At 19.6% G+C, this 25,912-nt stretch overlaps 1 protein-coding gene across 1 annotated transcript in view; it reads left to right on the top strand.

Annotated features, from left to right (window-relative positions):
• Nucleotides 1-1,823: 1,823 nt before the first annotated feature.
• The window catches only part of LOC128963712 (gamma-aminobutyric acid receptor subunit beta-like), a 46,700-nt gene continuing 22,611 nt past the window's right edge, over nt 1,824-25,912 (top strand). Inside the window, exons 1-7 of the mRNA XM_054310224.1 lie at nt 1,824-1,828; nt 2,896-2,987; nt 3,419-3,486; nt 3,641-3,867; nt 15,741-15,823; nt 15,930-16,067; nt 16,166-16,770. Coding sequence (XP_054166199.1) covers nt 1,824-1,828; nt 2,896-2,987; nt 3,419-3,486; nt 3,641-3,867; nt 15,741-15,823; nt 15,930-16,067; nt 16,166-16,770 — 1,218 coding nt within the window. The remainder of the gene's footprint in view (nt 1,829-2,895; nt 2,988-3,418; nt 3,487-3,640; nt 3,868-15,740; nt 15,824-15,929; nt 16,068-16,165; nt 16,771-25,912) is intronic.

Below are 25,912 nucleotides of genomic sequence, written 5' to 3'. Positions count from 1 at the left end.
AGTCGTCGACACTTATTATCCAAGCATGCGTATGTATGTATGTAACTGTGTATGTATGGTACGGCAGCAGCAGCACTGGTAGATTTTCATCACTGTGCTCAAACACTATAGGGATAGAAACTGGGAAACTGTATGTATACTATGTATGTATATACTCTATATATGTGTCTGTGAACCGTAATTTTTAAGTAGCGATTAGAGTGAGTGAAAACAGATAGACTCGAGTGAGTGACTGAGTTAGTGTGTGTGTGTATATGTATGTATGTGTGTGTGTGTGGATAGTCTATGTGTAATACAATGAGTGAACAAATTTTCCCAAATAATAATAATAATAAAACTGAGCATGATAATTCTATAAATATATACTGTACAGTATATATAATGTTACATTCACACACACAATGGTTAAATTAATTAAATAAATTTTTAACAATGTTTCATCTTGGATATTTATAAATAATATAGTTAATTTTTTTTATTATAAAAAAAATCTAGCACAATAAATTTTTATAAATATTGTTTATTAATATACTACTACTATTACTAATACTACTGTTATTATTATTATTATTATTACTGTCATTATTATAATAATAACAACAACAACAACTACTACATTACATCTACAATGTGTTTATAATTATTTATTTATTTTTTAAAAAAAGTGTGTATTTTTTGTAATTATTTAATTTATTTTTTGTTGTTGTTGAAAATAAATCATGTTAATTAGAAAATTATAGATAGTGCATTAAGTGATCATGTTAATAATAATAATAATTAATAATAAACATAATAATAATAATAACTGTATTATAAAATTATGATAATACTAAATAGGTTAAAGTGTTTAATCATGTACATTTTTTTGTGCCAATGGTTGCCGCTTATCATCATCAACAACATTAATATTAAAAATACTAATAATAATAATTGCATGATCAAGATGATTTTATTATTAACATTGATTAGTGAAAAATTATTATTTAATATTAATGTTGTTGAAGCGGGTAGTAGTGATGCGTAAGTACAGTATATACCTTAAAAATATATATATATCTAATTATACTTTGAATATTTTTATAAATTAATTTGTGTTATATATGGTACTGGTAGTCATTATTGATGGAAAAAATATTAATTTTAAAATTAAATTATTCAAATATAATATCATATATATATTATATACCAAAATAAACAAAACAAAATTTATTCAATATGTTTAACCATTCAGAGAGAGAGAGAGAGAGAGAGAGAGAGAGTATGGCATTCACTGTAGAATATTCTGTATTGATTATATTATTATTTAAATAAATAATATATATATTATTGTTTATATATATATATATATATATTTCTGTGTGATTTTTAAAAAATTAATGCACAGTTATTTCTATATGCAATACATAAATATAATAATAAATAATACACAAACAAACAAAAATATTGTGTGTGTATAACATAATTGCCAATTTATTTAGTAAATCTATGTTATATAATATAATACTATATAAATATTAATAAATATACTGTATATTTATGTAGTAGACCTATGATTCGGTAGTTAAATTAAAAATTAATTTTTATATTTCCACCCAACTGTTTATATATACTGTATATAAATATTATTATTATTACTGTATTACTGTATTATACAGGTATGTTTGCAATACCATTGCAATTGCTATACACACATTCACATATATCTGGCCTAAATGTTTATATATATATATATATATATATATATATATTTGCTCATAATAATAATAACAATAATAATAATAGTGACATACAAAAAATATATATAACTGGTTACTATCACGTAAATGATGTAAATCATATGGAAAATCATGTTTATATATATATAGTATATACTGTATATATATATATATATATATAGTATATACTGTATATATATATATATATAGTATATACTGTATATATATATATATATATAGTATATACTGTATATATATATATATATAGTATATACTGTATATATATATATATGTTATACCTGTAATATGCTATAATGCAATATTTTATGTGTATAATAAAGAATATAGTGTAGAATATAAATACATACTGTATTTATTTATTTTTTTAATATACATTATAAAAATTTATATACCTTTATATAAATATATTTTAACTTATTTTCCAATTGCATGTCATACAAAATAAAATCTCTCTCTCTCTCTCTCTCTCTCTCTCTCTCTCTCTCTCTGTTTGTCTGTAAAAATACATTAAAATATCTAAAATAAAATCTCACAAAAACACCAAAAAAATTTGTTGTAAAATCTGCTAAAATATTTATACCGTAATTATTATAGCTGAGTGTGTGTGTAATATTATATATAAATTTTGTAAAATAAATTTTTAATAGTATTATTGCAAAATACATCTACAGTTGTACTACTAATACTGTATAGAAAAGAGGAAAATATAACTTCAAGTCTAACGTAATTAAAGTAATTCAATATATATACAGTATATACTGTATATACTTATTAAAATCAATATATATTTTTAAAGCAATCTAATTATTAATTTATATAAAATCAAAATCTTAGTATTTATCTAAATAAAAATTAGTATTTATTATTTATCTTGTTAATTTATTAATTTAGTATCTTTATAATTATTTTTAACAAAAATAATTAAATTAAAAAATTATATATATATAATATTATTACTAACTAAAGTTACAAAAGTTATCTACAAAAACAAAATAAGAAAATACTTTAAATATTTATAAACAAAAATTTTAATTATTATAATGTATATTTTATAGTTGTACTAAAATATATAGTTAGTATTTAACTATTTGTAATTAATTAAAAAATAATAATAATTATATAAATAATAAATATATTTATTTATTTCTAATATATTTAGTGAAAACTATGCTGGTAGAAATATTACCAAGATACTGGACGATTTTTTTGGTAAAGGCAACTATGATAAACGTGTCAGGCCAAATTATGGAGGTATTAATTATTTTTTTAAAAATTTTATTATTTATTATTTTATTAATAATTAAAAAAATCAATATTAAAAAATCAGTATCATTTACTTAAAAATATTTTTAAGCTATTATCTTAAACTATTGACTAGTAATAATAATAATAATAATACTAAAAAAATATATATTAGTAGTAATAATAATAATACTAAAAAAATATATTAGTAATAATAATACTAAACAAATATATTAGTAGTTACAATAATACTAAAAAATATGTTAGTAATAATAATAAAGTGTAATTTAGTAATATTATAGTTTAGTAGTTTGAAAAATAAATACAAACACTTTTACTACTAATATGATATATGATAATAATTTGTATAAATATTTATTATTTTTAAAAAAATAATAATAATTTACTCATATTATACTAATTGTTTTAATTGTATCAAGGTGCACCAGTGGAAGTGGGTGTGACCATGCACATTATCGGAATTAGTTCCGTATCCGAGGTCCAAATGGTATGGCATAGACAGCACACTTACCGTTAATTAATAGCATTATTATTGTTGTTATTATATAATAATAATTATTATTATTTTAATCAACACACACACACACCTACTCCTATACCTACACTCCTATACCCACCCATCCATCCAACTATCAAAACAGGACTTTACGTCAGATTTTTATTTTCGCCAAAAATGGAAAGACAATCGCCTATCGTTTGAACCGACGTCCGGCGTTACCGAACTGGTCGTCGGTTCGGAAGTGGCCAAAAATATATGGGTGCCCGACACATTTTTTGCCAATGAAAAATTGGCCACTTTTCACGATGCCACCACACCCAATACGTTTTTAAGGATAGACCATACGGGACACGTCTATAGGAGTATCAGGTAATTAATGTGTATTTATTATTATTATTATTATTAATAGTTTAACTATAGTTTATTACAGTAGTAATGATTTTATATCATATTATTAATTTTTTTTGTTTTGTTATAATATTGATAATAATATTACAACAAAATTAAGTAAATTATTGATTAGCATTGCTATTTAACTATTTGACTATTTATTTGACTGTGTATTAAATCATTGATTTAATATTTTTTGCTATTATTATTATTATTATATCAACATAAAAGTAGTAGTAGTAGGTAGTTAACATTTATTTATTTTATTATTATGATTTTTAATAGAGAATCAAAAAATAGATATAACATAATAACTAAGTAATAATAGTAAAAAAATTATAAATTATATGTATTTTCAAATTTATATACACCTACTAATATTTATATCATATCTAATATATATATATATATTTATAACTGTACAATAGTATATTGGTGATAATAATGTTATGATGATATAAATTTAACAAATAGTATACGTATTATAGTTTATTATTATTATTATTATACAATACATAGTAACAGTAATATTTTTTTAAAAAAATATTATACTATATTATATATTATACAAGTTTTATGAGTGAAATGTAATATAAACATTGCCTCAGGCAGTAGTGATATTTTAAAAATTTTATTTATATAATATTTTTGCTGCACATTGTCTAGTATATTGATATACTCTATAATAAAATGTATAAATATAGCTATGTGTTTATGTTTAGTGTTATTTAAAGTGATAATTTTATTGAGTTTAATTTTCATTGACATTTACTATGAATAGTATATATATATATATTTATAGTATAATATATATTGATATATATAAACCTATAGGTTATACCTTTAAATAGTCTATTTTTCTAAAAATATTTATTTTATATTTTTAGTTTATAGTTAGTTATAGTTTTTTAATATTTATTTTGAGGTAATAAAATAGATATTTTTGTAGATATATCATATATATATATATATATATATATATAAATTATTTTTTAACAAAGTTTAAAACCACTATGAAATATTTATATAGTTTTATAATTAATTTGATTAATAAATATATTTTAAAAAATTTATACTAAATATATTATTCACAATAATTATATAAATATACTTTATCTATACAGGCAATAGTTATCTTTAAAAAATTAAATTACTGTTAATTGTAATTGTAAAATTGAATTTAAAAAAACTAATTAAACAAAATTAAAAATTATTAGTTGAAAACATTTCAATAAATTTATTTAGCAGATAAAATCTCTGATATTAAGTAATGTATTTTAATTTAATACAAATAGATTTTTTAGATAAAAAAATATTTTTTTTTTGCTCAACTTATTAAACGTCACAAAAAAACTTACATTAAAATCAGTAATACCTATAATATATATATATATCTAAAAATATATTATATCTATATATTGTATTATTTAAACATACTGTATAAAATATGATATATATATAGATCATAATATAAAAAAATGTATTAATATTTATTAAAAACTTATTTATATCTATATCTATATTATTATTATTATATATAAGAAATCTTTGAATTATTTTTTTCAATTCATTTCTTTTTAAATAACAAATCGATTTTATATTTTGCTGTTTGTTATGTCTGGCTGTTTGTATGTATTGTATATGTCTTTTTAAAATACATAAATGCATAGACAGTCATATATACACACACACACACATATATATATATATATATATATATATATACATACATACATACATACACAAACATACACAAATATATATACATATATATATATATACTGTATATATGAAAATTGGATTTTTGTATTTTGTTGTTGTTGTTGTTCACCAATTTTTTTATCATATATATATATATAAAGTACTGTACATGTACTGTACTTTACCAGTACATAGTAATATAAAATTTATATATATAAAATTTATATATATAAAATAAAAATAACATATAGAATATTATTTTCTATTTTACTTAAACAACCAAAAAAAAATTTTTTATACATAATAAAAATATATTCAAATCAATTTCCTTTGGGGGGTGCAAATCAAACAAATAATATACAGTATATACTGTTATATAGAAAATAATCAAATAATAAATATAGAAAAAAAACAACCTAAAACAAATACACTATAATCAAAATAAAACTATTGTATAGAAATAACAACATTATATATACTTATATATAAATCTTACTAATATCTAACAGAGAGAATGAGAGAGAGAGAGAGAGATAGAGAGAGAGGAAACAAAAATATTTATATATATACAGTATATAAAATCCATTATTTTTATTAAAACTTAATATTTTATTATTTCAATCATTTATCCAGTTTAGCTAACAGTGTTTTTGTGTAACTATGTATATACTATATGTTATTATTTTTTATATTTAATTAGATTTGTATGTTTAATGTTTAAACCACATATATATATATATATATATTAATTGTATTAAATGTTGTATTTATTTGTATTGATTAATTATGTTAAAATATATATTAAAACAATTTAAAATAATTGTTTACATATACAACATATAGCTCTAATGTGATAAACATTTATATAATACAGTATAAAAAATAAAACAACATATATGCAAAACAATTCAATATCATATAAATATAAATATATATAGTATATTAATTTAATAATCTGCTATAAAATTTTGGTTTTATAACTAAAAACACATCTAAAAAAATAATAAAAATATTTTTACATAAAAATACTGTTAATGTTTAGTAACATATCTATTGAAACAAATTTACATATAAATTAATTAGTAATGCACTTCTAAAAATACTTACATTTAATTGTATTAATTGTAGTACACTTAGCAATAGTATAGATACAGTATTATTATTACAATATTATTATTATTTAATAGTAATAGTAATAGTCATTATTAAGTAATTTTTTTAACTGCAATTATTTTTTTTTTTAAAAAATTTACAATACATTCTCTGAATAATAATATAAAAAATTTTAATTAAAATAATTGTCACAATTTTAATATGAAAATTGCATAACTATTTATTACTACTATTTTCACTATATAATATATATATATATATATATTAATGTATAACCTTGATTAGACTTTATAATTGTCACAATATGCATATCAATTGAATGCTAATTTTTAAAATAAAAATAATTATAATATGATTTGAATACTGTATATATTGTTATATATATATATATATATATATTTATATAGATTAATAACTTTATAAATTGCTTTAGTATTATAATTTATTACTGTATGTATAAAATAATATAGAGAATTATTAAAAGCAATTTATATTATTATAAATATTATTATCATATATAATATACTGTTTATTATACAATAAATATATTAATAGTTTTATTAAAACTATTCATTTAAAATAATAAAATATAAACATAATATATGTATATATATATATAAAATATCATTTACGAAAAAAATAGTATTGCAATATTTTTAATATAAAGCAATTTAAAAAAAAATTTATTATCAATTTATATATTTTTCAAATAAAATGGTTATCAATATTAATATATAAATTTATATAACTGTATATGCAAAGTATATAATAATTAAATATTAATATCATATTATGTTATCAAATATTGAACAGTAGTTTGTTTTTGTTTGAAATTACTTATACAATAGTATAGTATTTTTAGTATAATATATATACACTGTATAGTAAATTATTTTTATATCATATATATATATTCTAATCTATTGTTTAATTTATTAATATCTTATATGCTTTATTTAAAGAGCTGCTATTGTTTAATAATTTAAATGATATATTGTTATACTATATCTAATATATATAATATCCAATACTCTCTATCTATCTATCTATCTATCTATTTATATATATCTTTCAATCTTTAAACATGTCATCAACATTTGGGTGTGTAGTTCATAGACATATCAAATCATATTTGATAACATAATCATTGGGCGAAAAACTCATTTGACTTAAACTCATATAATCTATTATCTAACAAAAATAAAACACTAAACTAACTACTGGTTTATGTGTTTTTAATATATATATATACTTTATATATTAGATTAAAAATATAAATAGTAATTTTATTATTTATAAAAAATAATAATACATACATAAGAGATTTAATGTGTTTGAAATTTTAAATGTTTTTACAATAAAAAAATTAACTTATATTATAATAGTAAAGTATAGTATAGTTTATTATTTAAATATATATTTATATTAGAATAGTGTAATATATAGTAAAATATTTAGTAAAACATATAAACCTCGGGCATAAAGTAGTTTATAATTTATTTTTAACAATTTAGCTTTAAAACAATACCAAATAAAAGTAAAAATATTTAAATTTTGTAAACTTTAAAAAATAATATTATTTTAAGTAATAATAGCTCGAAGTGTATTCAAAATAACAAAACATATATATATATATATATATATATATATATATATACTATCTGTTTTTCGCGATATTTTCTCATAAATATTTAGAAAATAAATTAATTTATAATGAATCAAAAAAATATATTACTAATTGTTTGTTTGCATCAAATTTTTGTACATCATTATATTTAATAATAATAATAATAATAATAATAATTATTATTATTACTCTATAATATAAAGTTAGCTAATATAAATTCATTAGGTAAAAATTACTAATAATATTATTATTTATTAAAAATTCTATATTAAAATATTAGTTAATAATACAATATAAATAATATTAATAATTTTTTCCTAAAATTTAATATAGCTATTTACTGTTACAATAGATTAATTAATATTTGTATCACAATTTATATTATTAGGTAATAATTTTTATAATAAATTGACATTGTACAAACAAAAATATATATATATTGATAGTATATAATAATAATAATAAATTTTTAAAATGGAATTTCTATAATATTTTTACCGATAAAAATTTTAAATTATTTTTTTACAATTTATTTTTTTAATAACACATAACACACACAATTAAATAAAAATTGAAAAATATAATCATTATTTCTATATTATTAGAAATAAAGTAAACATTAATTTAAAATGTGTTTTATTTATTTAAGGTAACTTAGTTAATATAAATTACTTGAAATATATAATACTAAATTAATATTTATAGATAATTTAATGGCTAATACTGTATATATATATATAATGCTAAATTTAAACAAAAAAAAGTTTATATTATAGTTAAAAAAATATAATTTTTAATTTTAAAAAACTACTGTGAAATTATGAACATAAATTTTAATTTATTTTTTTACATATTTAATGACAAAAATTTAGATTTATTTAAATTAAAAATTTTGTTTATTTGAATACCTAATAAAAATATTTATACAGTATATTAACATAACTATATTTTATCAGATAATATAATAACTAATTTTACTTTTAGTTTAGTAATACATTTTTTTGAAAAAATAAACATTAATGCAAACGTAAGATATTATATATTAGCGATTTTTATATAAATAAAATAACATTAAAATTTTTCTTTTAACAAAAAAATAGATATATTTTTATTAAAATGACAGTTGTTTTCTTAAATAATATGGTTTTATGTGATATTATTTTTTATTATAAAAAACCTTAATAACAATAATTTTTAAGTATATTTTTTAAATATAAAAAATGTAATATTATTGTATAAATTTTATTTTATAAAAGTATGTTTGAAACCAATTGATTAAAAGATTTAATAATAAATAATAATAATATTATATATATATTTTATTCTATTATTAGAAAATTATAATATTTTAATGGATAAGATAAATTATGATTGAATATTATTATATTTTTATTTTTCAAATTTTTAGATATATTTACGCTTGAAGTGTACATATATATATATATATATATAAACAATATATATATAAATAAAATCTAATACTTAATTTACAGTATTATATAAATTTATATTAATATATAAATTTTAATATCTATAAGTTTTTAAATGTCATTATGGATAAAGTAATTTATCCTAAAAATTATGATTAAAATTTATATAAAATAATAAGAAAAATAAAATTTTATTTCATATATATATATAAATATATATTAAAATATCTGATATAACTGTTTACTCTAATTATTAAAAATATAATAACAGATGACAAACTATACCAAAAATTTTAATCAAATACTATACAGTATATAATTTATATTAAATATATTATAATTAATTTAATTTTTGTTTGATAAAAATTAGTAATAACTCAATAATTTGTATTAAATGTATACAAAAATACGAGTATATTATAATTGTTGTTAAGAGTATTAATTAAAATATAAGTATTTAAAGTATTTTTTGATAATAATATATTAAATACGACTTTATTAGTAATTTTAAAAACAATAATGTTTATTGAATAAAAATTATAATATTAGGATATTGTAGTTATGTTATAAATTAAAATAAATAAATTTACAAAAAAAATTGCAATTATATTATACAAAATACTGTACTTTATATTTTATTTTATAAATTTTAATTACTATACTGATTGATAAACATTGCTTTTCACAATTTTTTTAGCATTTATATTGATTCATGTTTTTTATATATTTTTAATAACGACTATTTCAATTAATTTCCAAATAAACTAAATTGAACCAGCTCATTATTGACTATGTTTGTTTGTGTGTGTGTATGTTTACAGTATGTGTATGTGCTATTGATTGATTTTAATTTAGCTAGCTTATTATTTAAGTTTCAACAATAAAGTTAAAAGATACATTTAGTTTATTACATATTAGTATTAGAAAATTTGATTTGATTTTTGTTGTTATTATTGTTGTCGACTATTTTGTTACAATAATTGTAACATACATATACTGTACATAAACATACTGTACACACACACACACACACACACACACACACATACATACATACATACATACATACATACATACATACATACATACATACATACATACATACATACATACATACATACATACACATACACATACACATACACATACACATACACATACACATACACATACACATACACATACACAGACACATATAGTTTGAACTCATTTTTGGCTTTTATTTATTGGTTACCATAAAAGTCATATCGATTTGCAATTAATTGAATTAATAGGGATAGCAAACTATTATACACAACAACAAAATTTATATATAATAAAGTATACCAGTATATTATATAATACACTACAGTACTGTATTAATATGTACAGTAGATGTTTTTTTAGTATTAGTTGTTTACTTTATAGAGTTTTTACTGAATATACTCTAATTTATATTATATACAGTATAAAATTAAATTGATGCTTTTAGCTAGCTTAAAAAATTTATTTTATTTTATTTTTGCTATGGGATTAATCATCGTATTTGTTTAGAGCCAGTAAAATGTTTAAACATTGCGCTTACAGTATATTTCACTACTACTACTACTACTACTACTACTACTACTATTTGTTTTTAAAATTTTATTTAAAAAAGTTATGGTTTAAAAAATATGCTCTTTTAGATACCCTTATAATAAACCTACAAAACAACAAATTAAATGTAAAATACAGTAGAAATATACAGTAATTTTTTTATAAATAAAAAAATCACTGATATCTATAAATTTATATTATAACTGTTTTTTATAGGATTGAAAAAATCTATTTAATGCAATTGAAACCATAAAAATCATATAAATATATACTGAATATATATTGAATATAAATTTATATATATATATATATATATATATATATATATATAGTATATAACTTTACAAAGAGTATAAAAATACATTAATTTTGATTTTACGATTTTTGTTGTTGTTGTTGTGGTTGTTGTTGTTGTTGTTATATGTATGTGAAATGTATTACATACAGTATAATAATAATATTGTAAAATAAAAAATAAAAATCTAAATTGTAGTTTATATGGTACAGAGTTTTTTTTGTATGTACATAATGTATGACAAATTAAATTTTAAATTTTTACATATAAACAATATTTTTTTATTTTGTTTTATTAATCTATGATATATGTGCATAAATAATATGTATTAAATATATATATATATATATTTACAATACATATATTGTTAAATAATTTTTGACATTAAGAATATTTATTTGATTTTCTTAGAATTTTTATTTTATATATTTTATTTGCCCAAAAAAAATAAATCTGATTGCTAATATTTTTTATGATATCAATATATATATATATGAAATATTATACCTTTAAAAATATTTATTTTTTTTCTAAACCATAATTATATAGCAGTTTTTTTTATTAGTATTTGTAAGAAACCGATTCATATAACAGACATAAAATTGTTTATAGCAGTCAAACATTTGCTATAATTCCCATGACTTAGCATTTTATGTATTCCCTTACTTACACACTGCCACACATACATACACTTACCCGCGACAACATATATATATATATATATATAATATAAAAAACCTAATATATATATATATATATATATATATATTACATATACATATAAATTCTGGGCGTCTATTTTGTCTATAAACACTTGATATTTAAAGTAAAGTTAATGTATAGCATACTATACCCATATACCATGTTTGTATATACAGTATACAAATATATTAAGTATTGTACTGTATATATAAAGTATATACTGAATATATATTGTGTAAATATATAAGATAGACATTTATATATATATATATATATATATATAAGATTATATAGCTTATTGTTGTTAACAGAGTTAAGACCAGAGTCTAGAAAATATTGGATCAACTTATATATCAATATATATATATATAATATGACTTTTATACTGTATATATAAAATTTAGACATAGTATTTAATTTATATTCTATACATACTATGTGTATATAATATTGATATACTATATATATATATATATATATATATATATATATATATATATATATATATATATATATTGCTATTATGATATATATAAAATTTGTCAATAGGCGTAAAATATAAATATAATGAAAGGCTATACAAATCACACACACTTGAGTGAGAACTATAGGATCAAAAATAGTATACAATTATTATATTAGTTTGATATATATATATATATTTCTAAATATATCAATATTTATAAACCATTGTTGTTGTTGTTGATATTGTTGCCAATATAATCGTCAACCAAAAATAAAATATAATATATACTGATATATATATGTATTATATATAAGATTGAAAAAATACAATATTTATTAAGAGTTTATAAATATTTAACAAACAAAAAACAAGAACAGAATATTCTCCGGTTTTATTAATCAAATGACAAATGAAATAACAATAATAATAATAATATATTTTTAATAATATTATTATTATGTAAAAGTCAGTAATAATAGTAATAATATCAATAGTTGTTGTTTTTATTTAGTTTGTGATTTGTTTTTTATTTTAATATAAAAGTATTATTATTGATATTTAGTTTTTAAATACACAATATTTAACAGTATATAATAAATATTGTCATTTATGTCAATATTTATTTTTTATAATAAATATTCTAAAAATATTACTTAAATAAAATTTAATAAGTTTTGCTTATTTTTAAAAAATAAATATTTTTATGAACACATAATTTTTAGAAATGTCAATATTATGAATGTTAGTAATTTAAATAATTAAGTAGATATTTGTTTTTTTATAAATATATTAAATACATATATATATACAGTACATAACTTTTAAATATTATAAATATTTAAATTAGTTTGAAAAAAATAAATATATAAAAAATTGATGATAATAAAGACAGTATTATTATTATAATTAAATTTTTTATTTATAATATATGTATATTATGTATTAATATATATGTTTAATTTTTATTTTTTTGCCCAATTTATATATAAAGATATATATATATATATATTGTTGAGTTTTTTTTGTACATCACTAGTGACTACTTGTATATTGCGACAGACATTTGTTACCAACAAACAAAAAAAAGGGTAACACCTCCTCCTTACCCATCACTGTCACTGATAGATAATGACCACTAAGGCAGCCATCTCTCTCTCTCTCTCTCTCTCTCTCTCTCTCTCTCTCTCTCTCTACACACACACACACACACTCAGACACTTGTGATTTTTTGCTACTCACACACACAAAGATATAGCAATTGTATTGATATAAATCGGGTGTTTATTTTCTAGGTCTCATATGTTGTCATCAATTAGTGGTTTCATACACGATATATACAGTATTGTATATACTGTGTGTGTGTGTGTGTGCGTACTGTGTATAGGGTTTTTATTGTAGTTGTTGGCATTTTGTTTAGATATCACACACACACACACACACACACACACACACACACACACACACACACACACACACACACACACACACACACACACATACAAATAGGTGTGAAAACTAGAAACTGATTACAATGAATAAGTAATTTATTTATTTTATTTTATTTTTGTATAAATAATTTTTGATTATTTTGTTGAACTAATAATTTCAACAATATCTAGACAATAAAAAAATCTAATATTGATAAATTATATGCAGTCTATATATATATATAGAAATTTATTTTATTAAAACAAATGTTTATTTATTTTTTTCTGTGATTCAATTTTTAAAATAACAAATCGATTTTTACTATTTCTCTCTATGTTTTCTATCTTTTAAATACATGTATAAAAATATATATATCAATAAATTCACATTAGAAATTGGATTTTTATTTTGTTTTTTTCATCAATTTTTTTCATATACTGTATATAAACTTTATATATATATATATATTGTATATCCGATATTTAAATCGATTTTCTTATATACACAGTATGTATATGTTGGGCACAAATCAACTATAAACTGAAAAAATACTATTAAAAATATAAATTTATAATAAAAACAATAAAATCAGTGCACACTATATATATATCAATATATGATATATAAAAAATATTTCACAAAAACCAACAAAAATAAAAAATTCTATTATTTTTTATTAAAGTCAATATTTTATTATATTGTAATCAATAATATGAGGGGTAATAGTGTTTATCAAAAAATTTTAAAATACCATTATCATTTGTTATAAACTATTAGTTATATATATATATATGTCTCGCTTTTAAAAAATGTTATTAGTTTTAAACAAATTAATCGTTAGAAAAATAATAATAAATATATTTAGTATAGTTTAGATAATGAAAATATATTGAAATACTATATTATTATTATTATTATTTATATCTATGACAGTTATTAAATAATTTATATTATTGTTATACTATAGATAAAATACTTTTATTTATTCAAGTAAATATTATTTGATTAAAAATTAAAACTACTCTATTGATTGAAAAATACAGTACTAATTAATTAATTAATTAATAATAAATATACTGCTTATATATCAACAATACAAACAATAAATCTAACAAAAATTAATTTTGTTAAATATTTTAACAACAATATATTAGTTAATTAGTTAATCAGTTAGTAGTTTTGTACATGTTAATGCTATGAAATTTTTGCAAAGTTTTATAATTATAAAATATATATATACAGTATTTAATTAATATATATATATATATATATATATATATATATATATATATATATATATATATATATATATATATATATATATATATATATATATATATATATAGATAGATAAAAGAAATCCATATATATATATATATATACTGAATATCATATAAAATATTTTAAACAATAACAACAAAAAATTTCTCAATAATTTCTGTATATATATATCTTATATATATATTTATTAATTTTGTTATTATTATTATTATTATTATTATTATTGACTATTAGGTTAACAGTAACGGCTTCGTGTCCAATGGATTTGCAATATTTTCCAATGGATCGCCAACTATGCACACTTGAAATTGAAAGCTGTAAGTATTTTATTGTATACAAATTGTTTAATAAATTTTTTTTAAAAAAATTAGATTTAAAAGTTTATAAAATATTTATATAAAAAAATTAATTTAATTTAAAAAGATGGCTATTCAATGGCTGACATTATCTATGTGTGGGGCAACGGTCCCGGCTCTGTTGGCAAAGCACCGGGTCTTGAACTGCCTCAATTCAAAGTGGTCGGACACAAACAATCAACAAAAATTGAAAATCTAAGCACTGGTATGTGTCAACAACAACAAAATATCCAAATGAATAAATTAATTGTGTTTTTAGTCTATAATTAGTATAAAAATTTATTATTATTATTATTATTATAGGCAACTATTCGCGTCTAGTATGCGAAATACATTTTGTACGATCAATGGGCTACTATCTGATCCAGATATACATACCGGCCAGTCTAATAGTAATCATATCATGGGTATCGTTTTATTTGCATCGTAACGCTACACCGGCTCGGGTAGCACTGGGTGTGACCACTGTACTGACAATGACAACACTGATGTCCTCAACCAATGCTGCTCTGCCAAAGATATCCTATATTAAGTCCATTGACGTATTTTTGGGCACCTGTTTCGTAATGGTATTCGCATCGTTGCTGGAGTATGCGGCCGTCGGCTACCTGGGCAAACGGATAGCCATGCGCAAAACACGTACCCAACAGTTGGCCAAACTGGCCCAGGAACATCGTAATCGGTGTGCAGCGGCGGCGGCCGCAGCGGCTGCAGCCGAATCGGGTGCCGTAGTGTTTAGCGGTATTGGCCAAACGGTAGTACCGGCCTGCCAGCAGCAGCATCATCAGCCCCAGCCCGACCAGTCGCCCAGTCTGGGCGGCTGTATTGGCGGCCATACGGGGCCCGTCCTGTGTCCGGCATCCATGGACTCGACACTACCCAGGCCTCTAAGTGTCAAGACTATGCCGGTAAGTTTTTTTAATCCCATTTTTGTTGTTGTTATATACCATACGGTATATACCATAAATAAAATTATAAAATATCATATATATAGTGGTTTCTCTATCTATCTATTGATATTGATAAATACAGTAATAAATTAGTTATAAATTATAACAATGTTAACAACAAATTATAACTTATAATAATATAATTTAATTGTTTCAATGTTGTTGATTAACTTTTAAATTTTATAAGTATTATAGTTTTCAGTGAAAAAATATAGTGCATATTATAAAATTAATTAATTATATTTATTACAATACTATTTGATATATTGAATTTTGATATACTGTTTAAAAAAATTAAATTAATAACATTAAATATCATATTCAATTTATGCAATAAAATGTGTGCGTTTACTATTGGTTAGATTACAATTGTATTTTTTGCATATAAAAGTATTAAATTAACTTGATAAAAAATGATTTTATTTTATTTAATACTTTAGAAAATAATTGATTTTTATTAAAGTAAATCATAAAAATTAAATATTTTTTGTTGTTGTTTAATCAACATAATACACAATTATTGTATTATATAAATTAACAACATAAAATTATGAATCATAAATTATGATTGAAATATATTATTATTATTATTATTATTATTATTATTGCTGTTATTATATTATATAAACATTAGTTAATACAAAAACATACAACAACAACAAAAATAATCATAATTATAATAACAAACAAACATACACATACATATATACACATACATACACACATACACACATACATACTCACACACAGACACACACACACATACATACATATACACACACATACTTACAAATACATATATACATATAAAATTGCATAAATGTCATAGTGTTTTAGCGCACACATACACTATAGTAGATTAAGTGACAACAACAACAAAATATAAGGTAATAGTAATGATAAGACAACACAAAATTGTGAACAATTGCTAGCAAATTGATGTGACTTTTACTTGACTACTAATACAAATAAGTACTTTTATACAGTATGTATACATTATTATTATTATCATTATTATTATTATTGCCATACACTTAGATTTTTTTATGTTTGGATTACTAAGACAACTAACAATATATATATATTATAGATATATATTCTTAAAGGTATTTATGTCTACAGAATACAGAATTTTTTTTGGCAGCAAATGTAATGCAAACACACAATAAAATAGAATAGTATAGAATATATTGCATATATATATAAATAAAAAACATATAAATTATATATATATATATTTAATAATATATATCTATAGATTAATCTAATTTACACATAAATATTAGCTTGTCAATATAATGTGCATTGACCATGCTTAAATTATACATCATATACTTATATATATATACAATAGATAACTATAGTTATTGGTATAGTTGTTTATAGAGATAAATAATACATTTTTATTATATGTGTGTCTGATTTATAAATTATTTGTTTTAATATTATAAATATGTATATAATGTACAAAAAATATAAGTTTAATTATATATATATACAGTATATATATTAAATAAAAACTATTGCAAGAATTGTTAATTAATTAGTTATTTTGTTTAACAATCTATTAGGAAAAAATAAAAAAGATTTATTTAAAATAAATACAATAAAATAGGATATATTATTATCTGTATATATATATTATTAGCGTTAAATTAATGCTTTTTTACTTTAAATATAGATTACAACAAACCTTACAATAATATCTTACAATTTTCTATACAATATATATATATATATTGTTTTCAACTTTCTAATTATAACTACAATTAATTAATTTTATGTTTTCTATCTTTAATTATATCTGTATCTGATTTTGTGTACTGGTTTTTCCAGCTAAATATAGATACAGATATTAATAGTACATTACTTAATATAAATTGTATATATTGTACAAATATATATATATATTGTATATAAATGGGGATATATTTTAATGACATTTTCTGTGTATGTGTGTTTGTGCAATGATTTTTATAAATGAAAAATATGTTTGGCATATGACATCATATATAGTATATATATATATTGTATATGCAATGATAATAATTGTCTTAACATAATATACAGTAATATCTGTATAATAATAATAGACACAATAACACACAATAAAATTAAAGTAATAATAATAATATAAAATTTAATTGATATCAATTAAAATAAACATACATATTTTTAATTTATATACTAATTGTTTTTCTTGATGTATTATTATTATTTATATATATATATATATAAAATCAGGGACAAAATAGGCGGAACTAATATTTTTATTATATCTCAAAAACTAAAAGACCTAGGACAAAGATATTTAATAAACAACTATGGTTTCTTGGAACGTACAAAATGGTGAGACCAAATTTTTTATAAAATTACTAAAATAGAAATGATAAAAATATGTAATATCTCAAAATCTATAATAGATAATGAAAATCTATAAAATGTATACTAAACTAGATAAAAAATAATTTGATACGTGTTTCAGCAATTTTCAAAAAAATAATTAATAAAGTTAGTATCAATTTTTGAAAGAGAAAAGTAATATATTATTTGTAAAATATTATATTACATTTTTTATATTTAATTAAAGTAGTTTATTTTTTTCTTTCAAAAATTTATAAAAACTGCTGAGACACATGTCAAGTTATATTTTATCTAGTTTATTATACATTTAATAGATTATCATTATCTACTACAGATTTTATTTTATTATATTATTTTGATCATTTCTATCTTAGAAATTTTATAAAAAATTTGGTCACACTATTTTGTAGGTTCCATGAAGCCATAGTATCATATTGAATATCTTTGTCCTAGGTCTTTTAGTTTTTGAGATATAACAAAAATATTAGTTCCGCCTATTTTGTCCCTGATTTTATATAATTTTTATACTGTATATATCAATATGTTTACAATTTATATGACTTTTCATTGTTGAGGAAATATAATTATCAATTTCTAATAACTTAATAAAAATATAATAGTAATTTTAATAAATATACAATATATACTTTTACAGAAAATTTAATAATATTAGAAATTAAATTAGATTTGATTTTGAAATAATATATTTTTATGGTATAATACAGACATATGTGTAGACATTTTATAATATATATATATATATATACATATAAATAGATTAACTAATAATAATATTCTGCTATAGTTTTGATTGCATTCATATACTTATGTATTATATATATTATGATAATATAATATATACGATATATTTTTTAAAAAAATAAGGCAGCAAATTATTATATACAATAAAAATGATAAAAATTTAATATAATTTATATACAGTATACATTATATAATAAATTTCCGTTAAATCTTTCATTCAATTATTTTTATGTATAACAATATATTGATGTATTTTATATGGATATAATTCAATAGATGGATAGCATAGAGAGAGAGAGAGAGAGAGAGAGAGAGAGAGAGAGAGAGAGAGAGAGAGAGAGAAAGAGAGAGAGAGAGAAAGAAATGTGAAAAATAGATACATATTATAGATAAACAGTTAGATAGATAGACATGTAGTCAACCCAAAGGCTACATTTACCAGAATATTAATATATATATATATATATATATATATAAAGATATATCTATCTATCGGGAGACCCGTAAAAAATTATGTTGTATTCATTGAGTCGTGAATAATATAATATTCAATAAATGCAACCCAATGTGTATCCAATTGAATATATGATGATATCATATATATATGATATAAACAGTATTAATATAATATATATTAATATACTATATATATAGTATATATAACTTATAGATACGTTAGTAATGGTAATAATCAAATATTATACCCAAAAAAATAATGATACAAATTTATATTATACACACACACACACACACAAAATGCTAATTCAGATGATTTTAGTTGTATTATACAGTATTTTCTAAAACAGAAAAAATCAAAAATTTAATATTAATAAATAAATAAAAAATTATTATACTGCTATTTCTTGATAAAATAATTTATTTATTTTTATGTACAGTATATTAATATACAGTAGCTAATAATGTAAATATAACAGTAAAAAATAAATTATATTATTTTAATAAAATTATAAGAATATATTGTGAATATAATTTTCATAATATTAATTTTTTTAAATAATAAATCTATTAATACTGCCAATAATAATAATAATAATAAAATAGTAGTAGTAATAATAATAAGCCAAAATAAAGTGTATTAATAATTAAACAATTTGATTTTTTATTTTATAAGTTAAGGTTTATTTTATTATATTTTATAAATTATCATTTGGTTTGATCTTAAATTTGAAAAACAACAAAAAATTCACATAATTTCCTTTAAAACGACATATTTTATTGTTGTTGTTTTAAGTTTTACTATTTTATCCATTATTTTATTTATTGTATTACTACAGTTACACACACACATACATACATACACACACATACATACACACACACACACACACACACACACACACACACACACACACATACATACACACACACACACACACATATATATATATATATATATATAGACACATAATTTTGTTTGCTTGAACAATCATAGCCGGGAAATAGTAAGTCATTAAATTAAAACTATATATTAAATACAATCTATGCTGTATACTGTAGACAATGAAATAATAATACTAGAAAATAAATAAATAAAATACTAACTTAAGTGGAATTATACTCTCTCTCTATATATAAAAATTTTTACTTAAGTTTTTTTTACTTAAAAATAAAAATCTCTAAGCTACCTAAGCTGCTAAATGCTATCACCCACACACATTTGTACACAAATTGATACTATCATCCAGGGTACCATAGAAGAGTCCAGTTTTTTTTATTATTAGTACAATACAAACTACATAAGCATACAGGGTCATATAATATCAAATTTATTACACATACACATACTGTACACACACACACACACACATACTTACTCAACGAGATTTTTTTTTTAGAGAACAACACATAAAAACCATACAATATATTACATTAATATATATACGGATATTATAAGTACAAAACTAACGGTGCAATCGATTTGTAGGCCAACAAAAATATGAAACTATGGGGAAGTTCAATATATTATACACACATACTGTACATACTAGCAGACTGGTATAGTATAGAATTTTTTGATAGCGATAGGGCTAATACTACGTGTGTGTGTGTGTATGTGTCGGTGCTCTATATATCAACAGAAGCGCACAGTTAGCGTATAATATATATACAGTATATGCCGAAGCACAGCACCAGTAGTAGTAGTAGTATTGCCTAAATAGAGAATTTTAGTGCACAGTTAGTGTCTAACCAAACAGTACTCTACACTTACCAAGTATTCGAAGCAAACGGAATACAAGAATATTCTGTTCTATTTTTAGTACGACGACCTCCTGTGCTATGGTTTGGCATATAAGTGAGTGAGTGTGTGTGTGTGTGTGTGAGTGAGTGAGTGAATGAGTTAGTAAGTGAGTGAGTGAGTGAGTGAGTGAGTGAGTGAGTGAGTAAGTAAGTGAGTGAGTGAGTGAGTGAGTGAGTGAGTGAGTAAGTGAGTGAGTGAGTGAGTGAGTGAGTGAGTGAGTGAGTGAGTGAGTGAGTGAGTGAGTGAGTGAGTGAGTGAGTGAGTGAGTGAGTGAGTGAGTGAGTGAGTCTATGAGAGAGAGAGATGGTAAACAAACTGTTCGATTGAGAGGAATATTCTGTATGATGTCTGAGCTCTCAACTCTCTCTCTCTCTCTCTCTCTCTCTCTCTCTCTCTGAGTGTGTGTGTGAGTAAGTGAATGAGTGTTAGTCTGTTTTGCTGTTGTGTTGTGGATAAAGTCAAATGTCAGTCCAATTTCACTGATGGCACACATATTCCCACTTACTCTTACTCTCTGTTTATTATATAACTTGTTATATATATATTGTATAATATATATAAATATATTTTCTTTTTCTCTATTCTGTGTTTATATTATATAAAATAATAAAGAGATATAAATAAAGAGAGAAAGAGAGAGAGAGAGAGAGAGAGAGAGAGAGAGATTTGAAAGCAAAATAAAATAAATCCATTACTTTGTATTGTAATTTAATTTTCACACAATTTTTTCATCAGTTTTATTGTGACTGTACTGTATATTTATATATCTTTTTTGTTGTCAAAATCCAATACAATATTTTTATTTTTTATTTTATTATTATTATTATTACATTATTTTGATATATAATAAAATTAGATTATTGATCAACAACATAAAATAATAATATGTCAAATTGTTGTGTTTGTTATACATATTATATAATAAACTAATTGTACATAAAATCTATTGCAACCTATCATTGTCTAGATTTTTATTTGTTTTTTTACATTTTAATTGTTTATTTTATGAGCCATCACTCATTAGATATTTTATGATATTAATAAATATGCACTGTTTGGCTATAATAATAATATTCAAACAAACAAAAATATTGTTATTATTTATTGTCAATACTAACATTAAATCTAATATACTATATATATATACTTAAGTTATAAATAAAAATAAATATTTGCTTAGCATTGAATATTACATTATATAATATTTTACTATTATATTATTTGTGTAAATTAATTATACTGGTAAAGTAAATATTAAAAATAATAATATAGTAGTATTATACATGATGTTTAAAATATATTTTTTAATATATTAATTGTTATTGCTAATTTAGATATTTAAGATATTAATTTAAAATATATAATTAATTTAGTTTTTAGTTTTTGATAAAATTATATATAGTATCTTAAAAACACATCTATAATATATATAAAATTTTAATTTAATTCTACAAAAATATTAAAACATTTATTTTATTTTTTTGAGTATAATTTATATGATATAACAAATTGAATCTTATATTTTAAATTTATATTAATACACACACACACATTGTGTATTTTTCTATTATGTTAACTAAATATAGGCATTAAGTTATATATATATAATTTTTCAGGATTACTAACACACACACACACACACACACACACACACACGATATTGAATTTTTTGGTACTAAAAATAGATTTACATTTAGTGTATATATGATATTAAAACTCTAAGTGAAAGTGAAATTTAGGTCACAATTGTTGTTATGTTATATACAATGTTGTTATGAAGCGCTTAAAGAATCGGAATATTCTTTATGTTTTTTATAGAAAAAATAATAGAATATTCTCTAATGTTTACAAAAATTCTTTTATATTTTAGATATATTTATATATATATATATTGTTTTTTCTTTCTTTTTTTATTTATTTGTATATTAACACTAAATAAATGTCAAAATATATATACAATTTTTTGTTGTTGATTCAATGCTAGTTATCTCAAGAATTTTGTAGAGAGAAATATAAAACGAATATCAAAAATACAACCAAAAAATAAAAAAAAATAAAATATATAATAAAATGAAAACAAAATTCAAATTATCAAACAAAATCAAACAAATGTTTTTGTATTTTAAATTTATTTATATATTATTTATATAATGCGTGAGTATATTGCAGGTGTTATTTAAAGCATTTTTATATTATTTATATATTTTGCAATTTGATATTTTATATACTATTAAGAAATTTATAAGTGTTTATATTTTTATAGTATATAATTATTAATATATAAATAGTATAAAAGATATTAAAATGTTTGTTAAAATCATTATCTATTAATAAACAAAACTGTTTAATGATTTAAACATTGATATTAATTAGGTTTAATTAGTACTAATAGATAATGTATAATTGGAAATCTTCAAATAATATAAATAATAATAGTTTTGACTGTATGTTTTTGTGTATTAATGTGGATTATGTACTTTATATTGTGTGCCCAATTATTATACAGTATATTTATAATATTTATACTATTGATGTCTCTATGATAATCTAATGATTGAATACAATAGTAATCCATAGAGATATAGAGAGACACAATATACATTATTGTATATATATATATATAAAATATAGTAGTATAATGTTAAACAAAAACAACAAAAAATAGAAATGTTGCAATTTTTCTATATATTAAACTTTAACTTAAACTAAAAACACAAAAACAAACACAAATAAATATGCAGTTTTAAGGCAAGCATTAAAACTAAAATGTTGAGCATTTTATCTGTAACTAAGCCCTCAAGTAATAGTAATCATCTGTAAGTTATATATAATATTAAACACATACACATACACATACACATACACATACACATACACATACACATACACATACACATACACATACACATACACATACACATACACATACACATACACATACACATACACATACACATACACATACACATACACATACACATACACATACACATACACATACACATACACATACACATACACATACACATATTATCTAGCAACATTAAACGATTCACTACATTCAGCTTATTAAATAGATATAAATAAAAATAGGATTATCTTAGCATATATTTACTGTAATAATAGAAATCATAAATAATTGTTTAATTTTGCATTTCATACAAAAACATTCATCCATGATAATAATAATAATAATAATAACAATAATAATATTATTATCTAGTTATAAAATCACTTACAAAAATTTTTGTTGGATTTTACTAACAATTATATTATTTTTATTTTTTTTGAGTATAAATAAATCATTTACTATATTATACTATTATAGTATTATCATAAAAATATTTACAGTAATATTTTTTTGTGCATGATTAATTAGCCACAATTGTAGCATGTTATAAATAGTAGATACTAAATTATTTATATATATATAAACATAGAAATAAATTTAAATTAACTAAATTCAAAAAATTTAATTCACTTTTTTTTAACATTAAACACAAGGATTTACATAAATCACATAAATCTAGATTTATTTAAACAATAATTATTTATTTATTTTAATTTTATTTTATTTAGTACATTACACTGTATTATCATATATTATAATAGTTTTATTAAATATTTATCTAAATTTTTATCTTAATAAATAATTTAACTGTTATTTATTTTAATAAATGCATTCATTATTTAAACAATTATTTAATATAATAT

Source organism: Oppia nitens, unplaced genomic scaffold (assembly GCF_028296485.1).
Source record: "Oppia nitens isolate AA-2021 unplaced genomic scaffold, nextdenovo-longstitch-racon4-pilon3 scaffold7_pilon_pilon_pilon, whole genome shotgun sequence".
In the NCBI taxonomy this organism is placed as follows: domain Eukaryota; kingdom Metazoa; phylum Arthropoda; class Arachnida; order Sarcoptiformes; family Oppiidae; genus Oppia; species Oppia nitens.
This window is presented reverse-complemented; position numbering and strand designations above follow the sequence as displayed.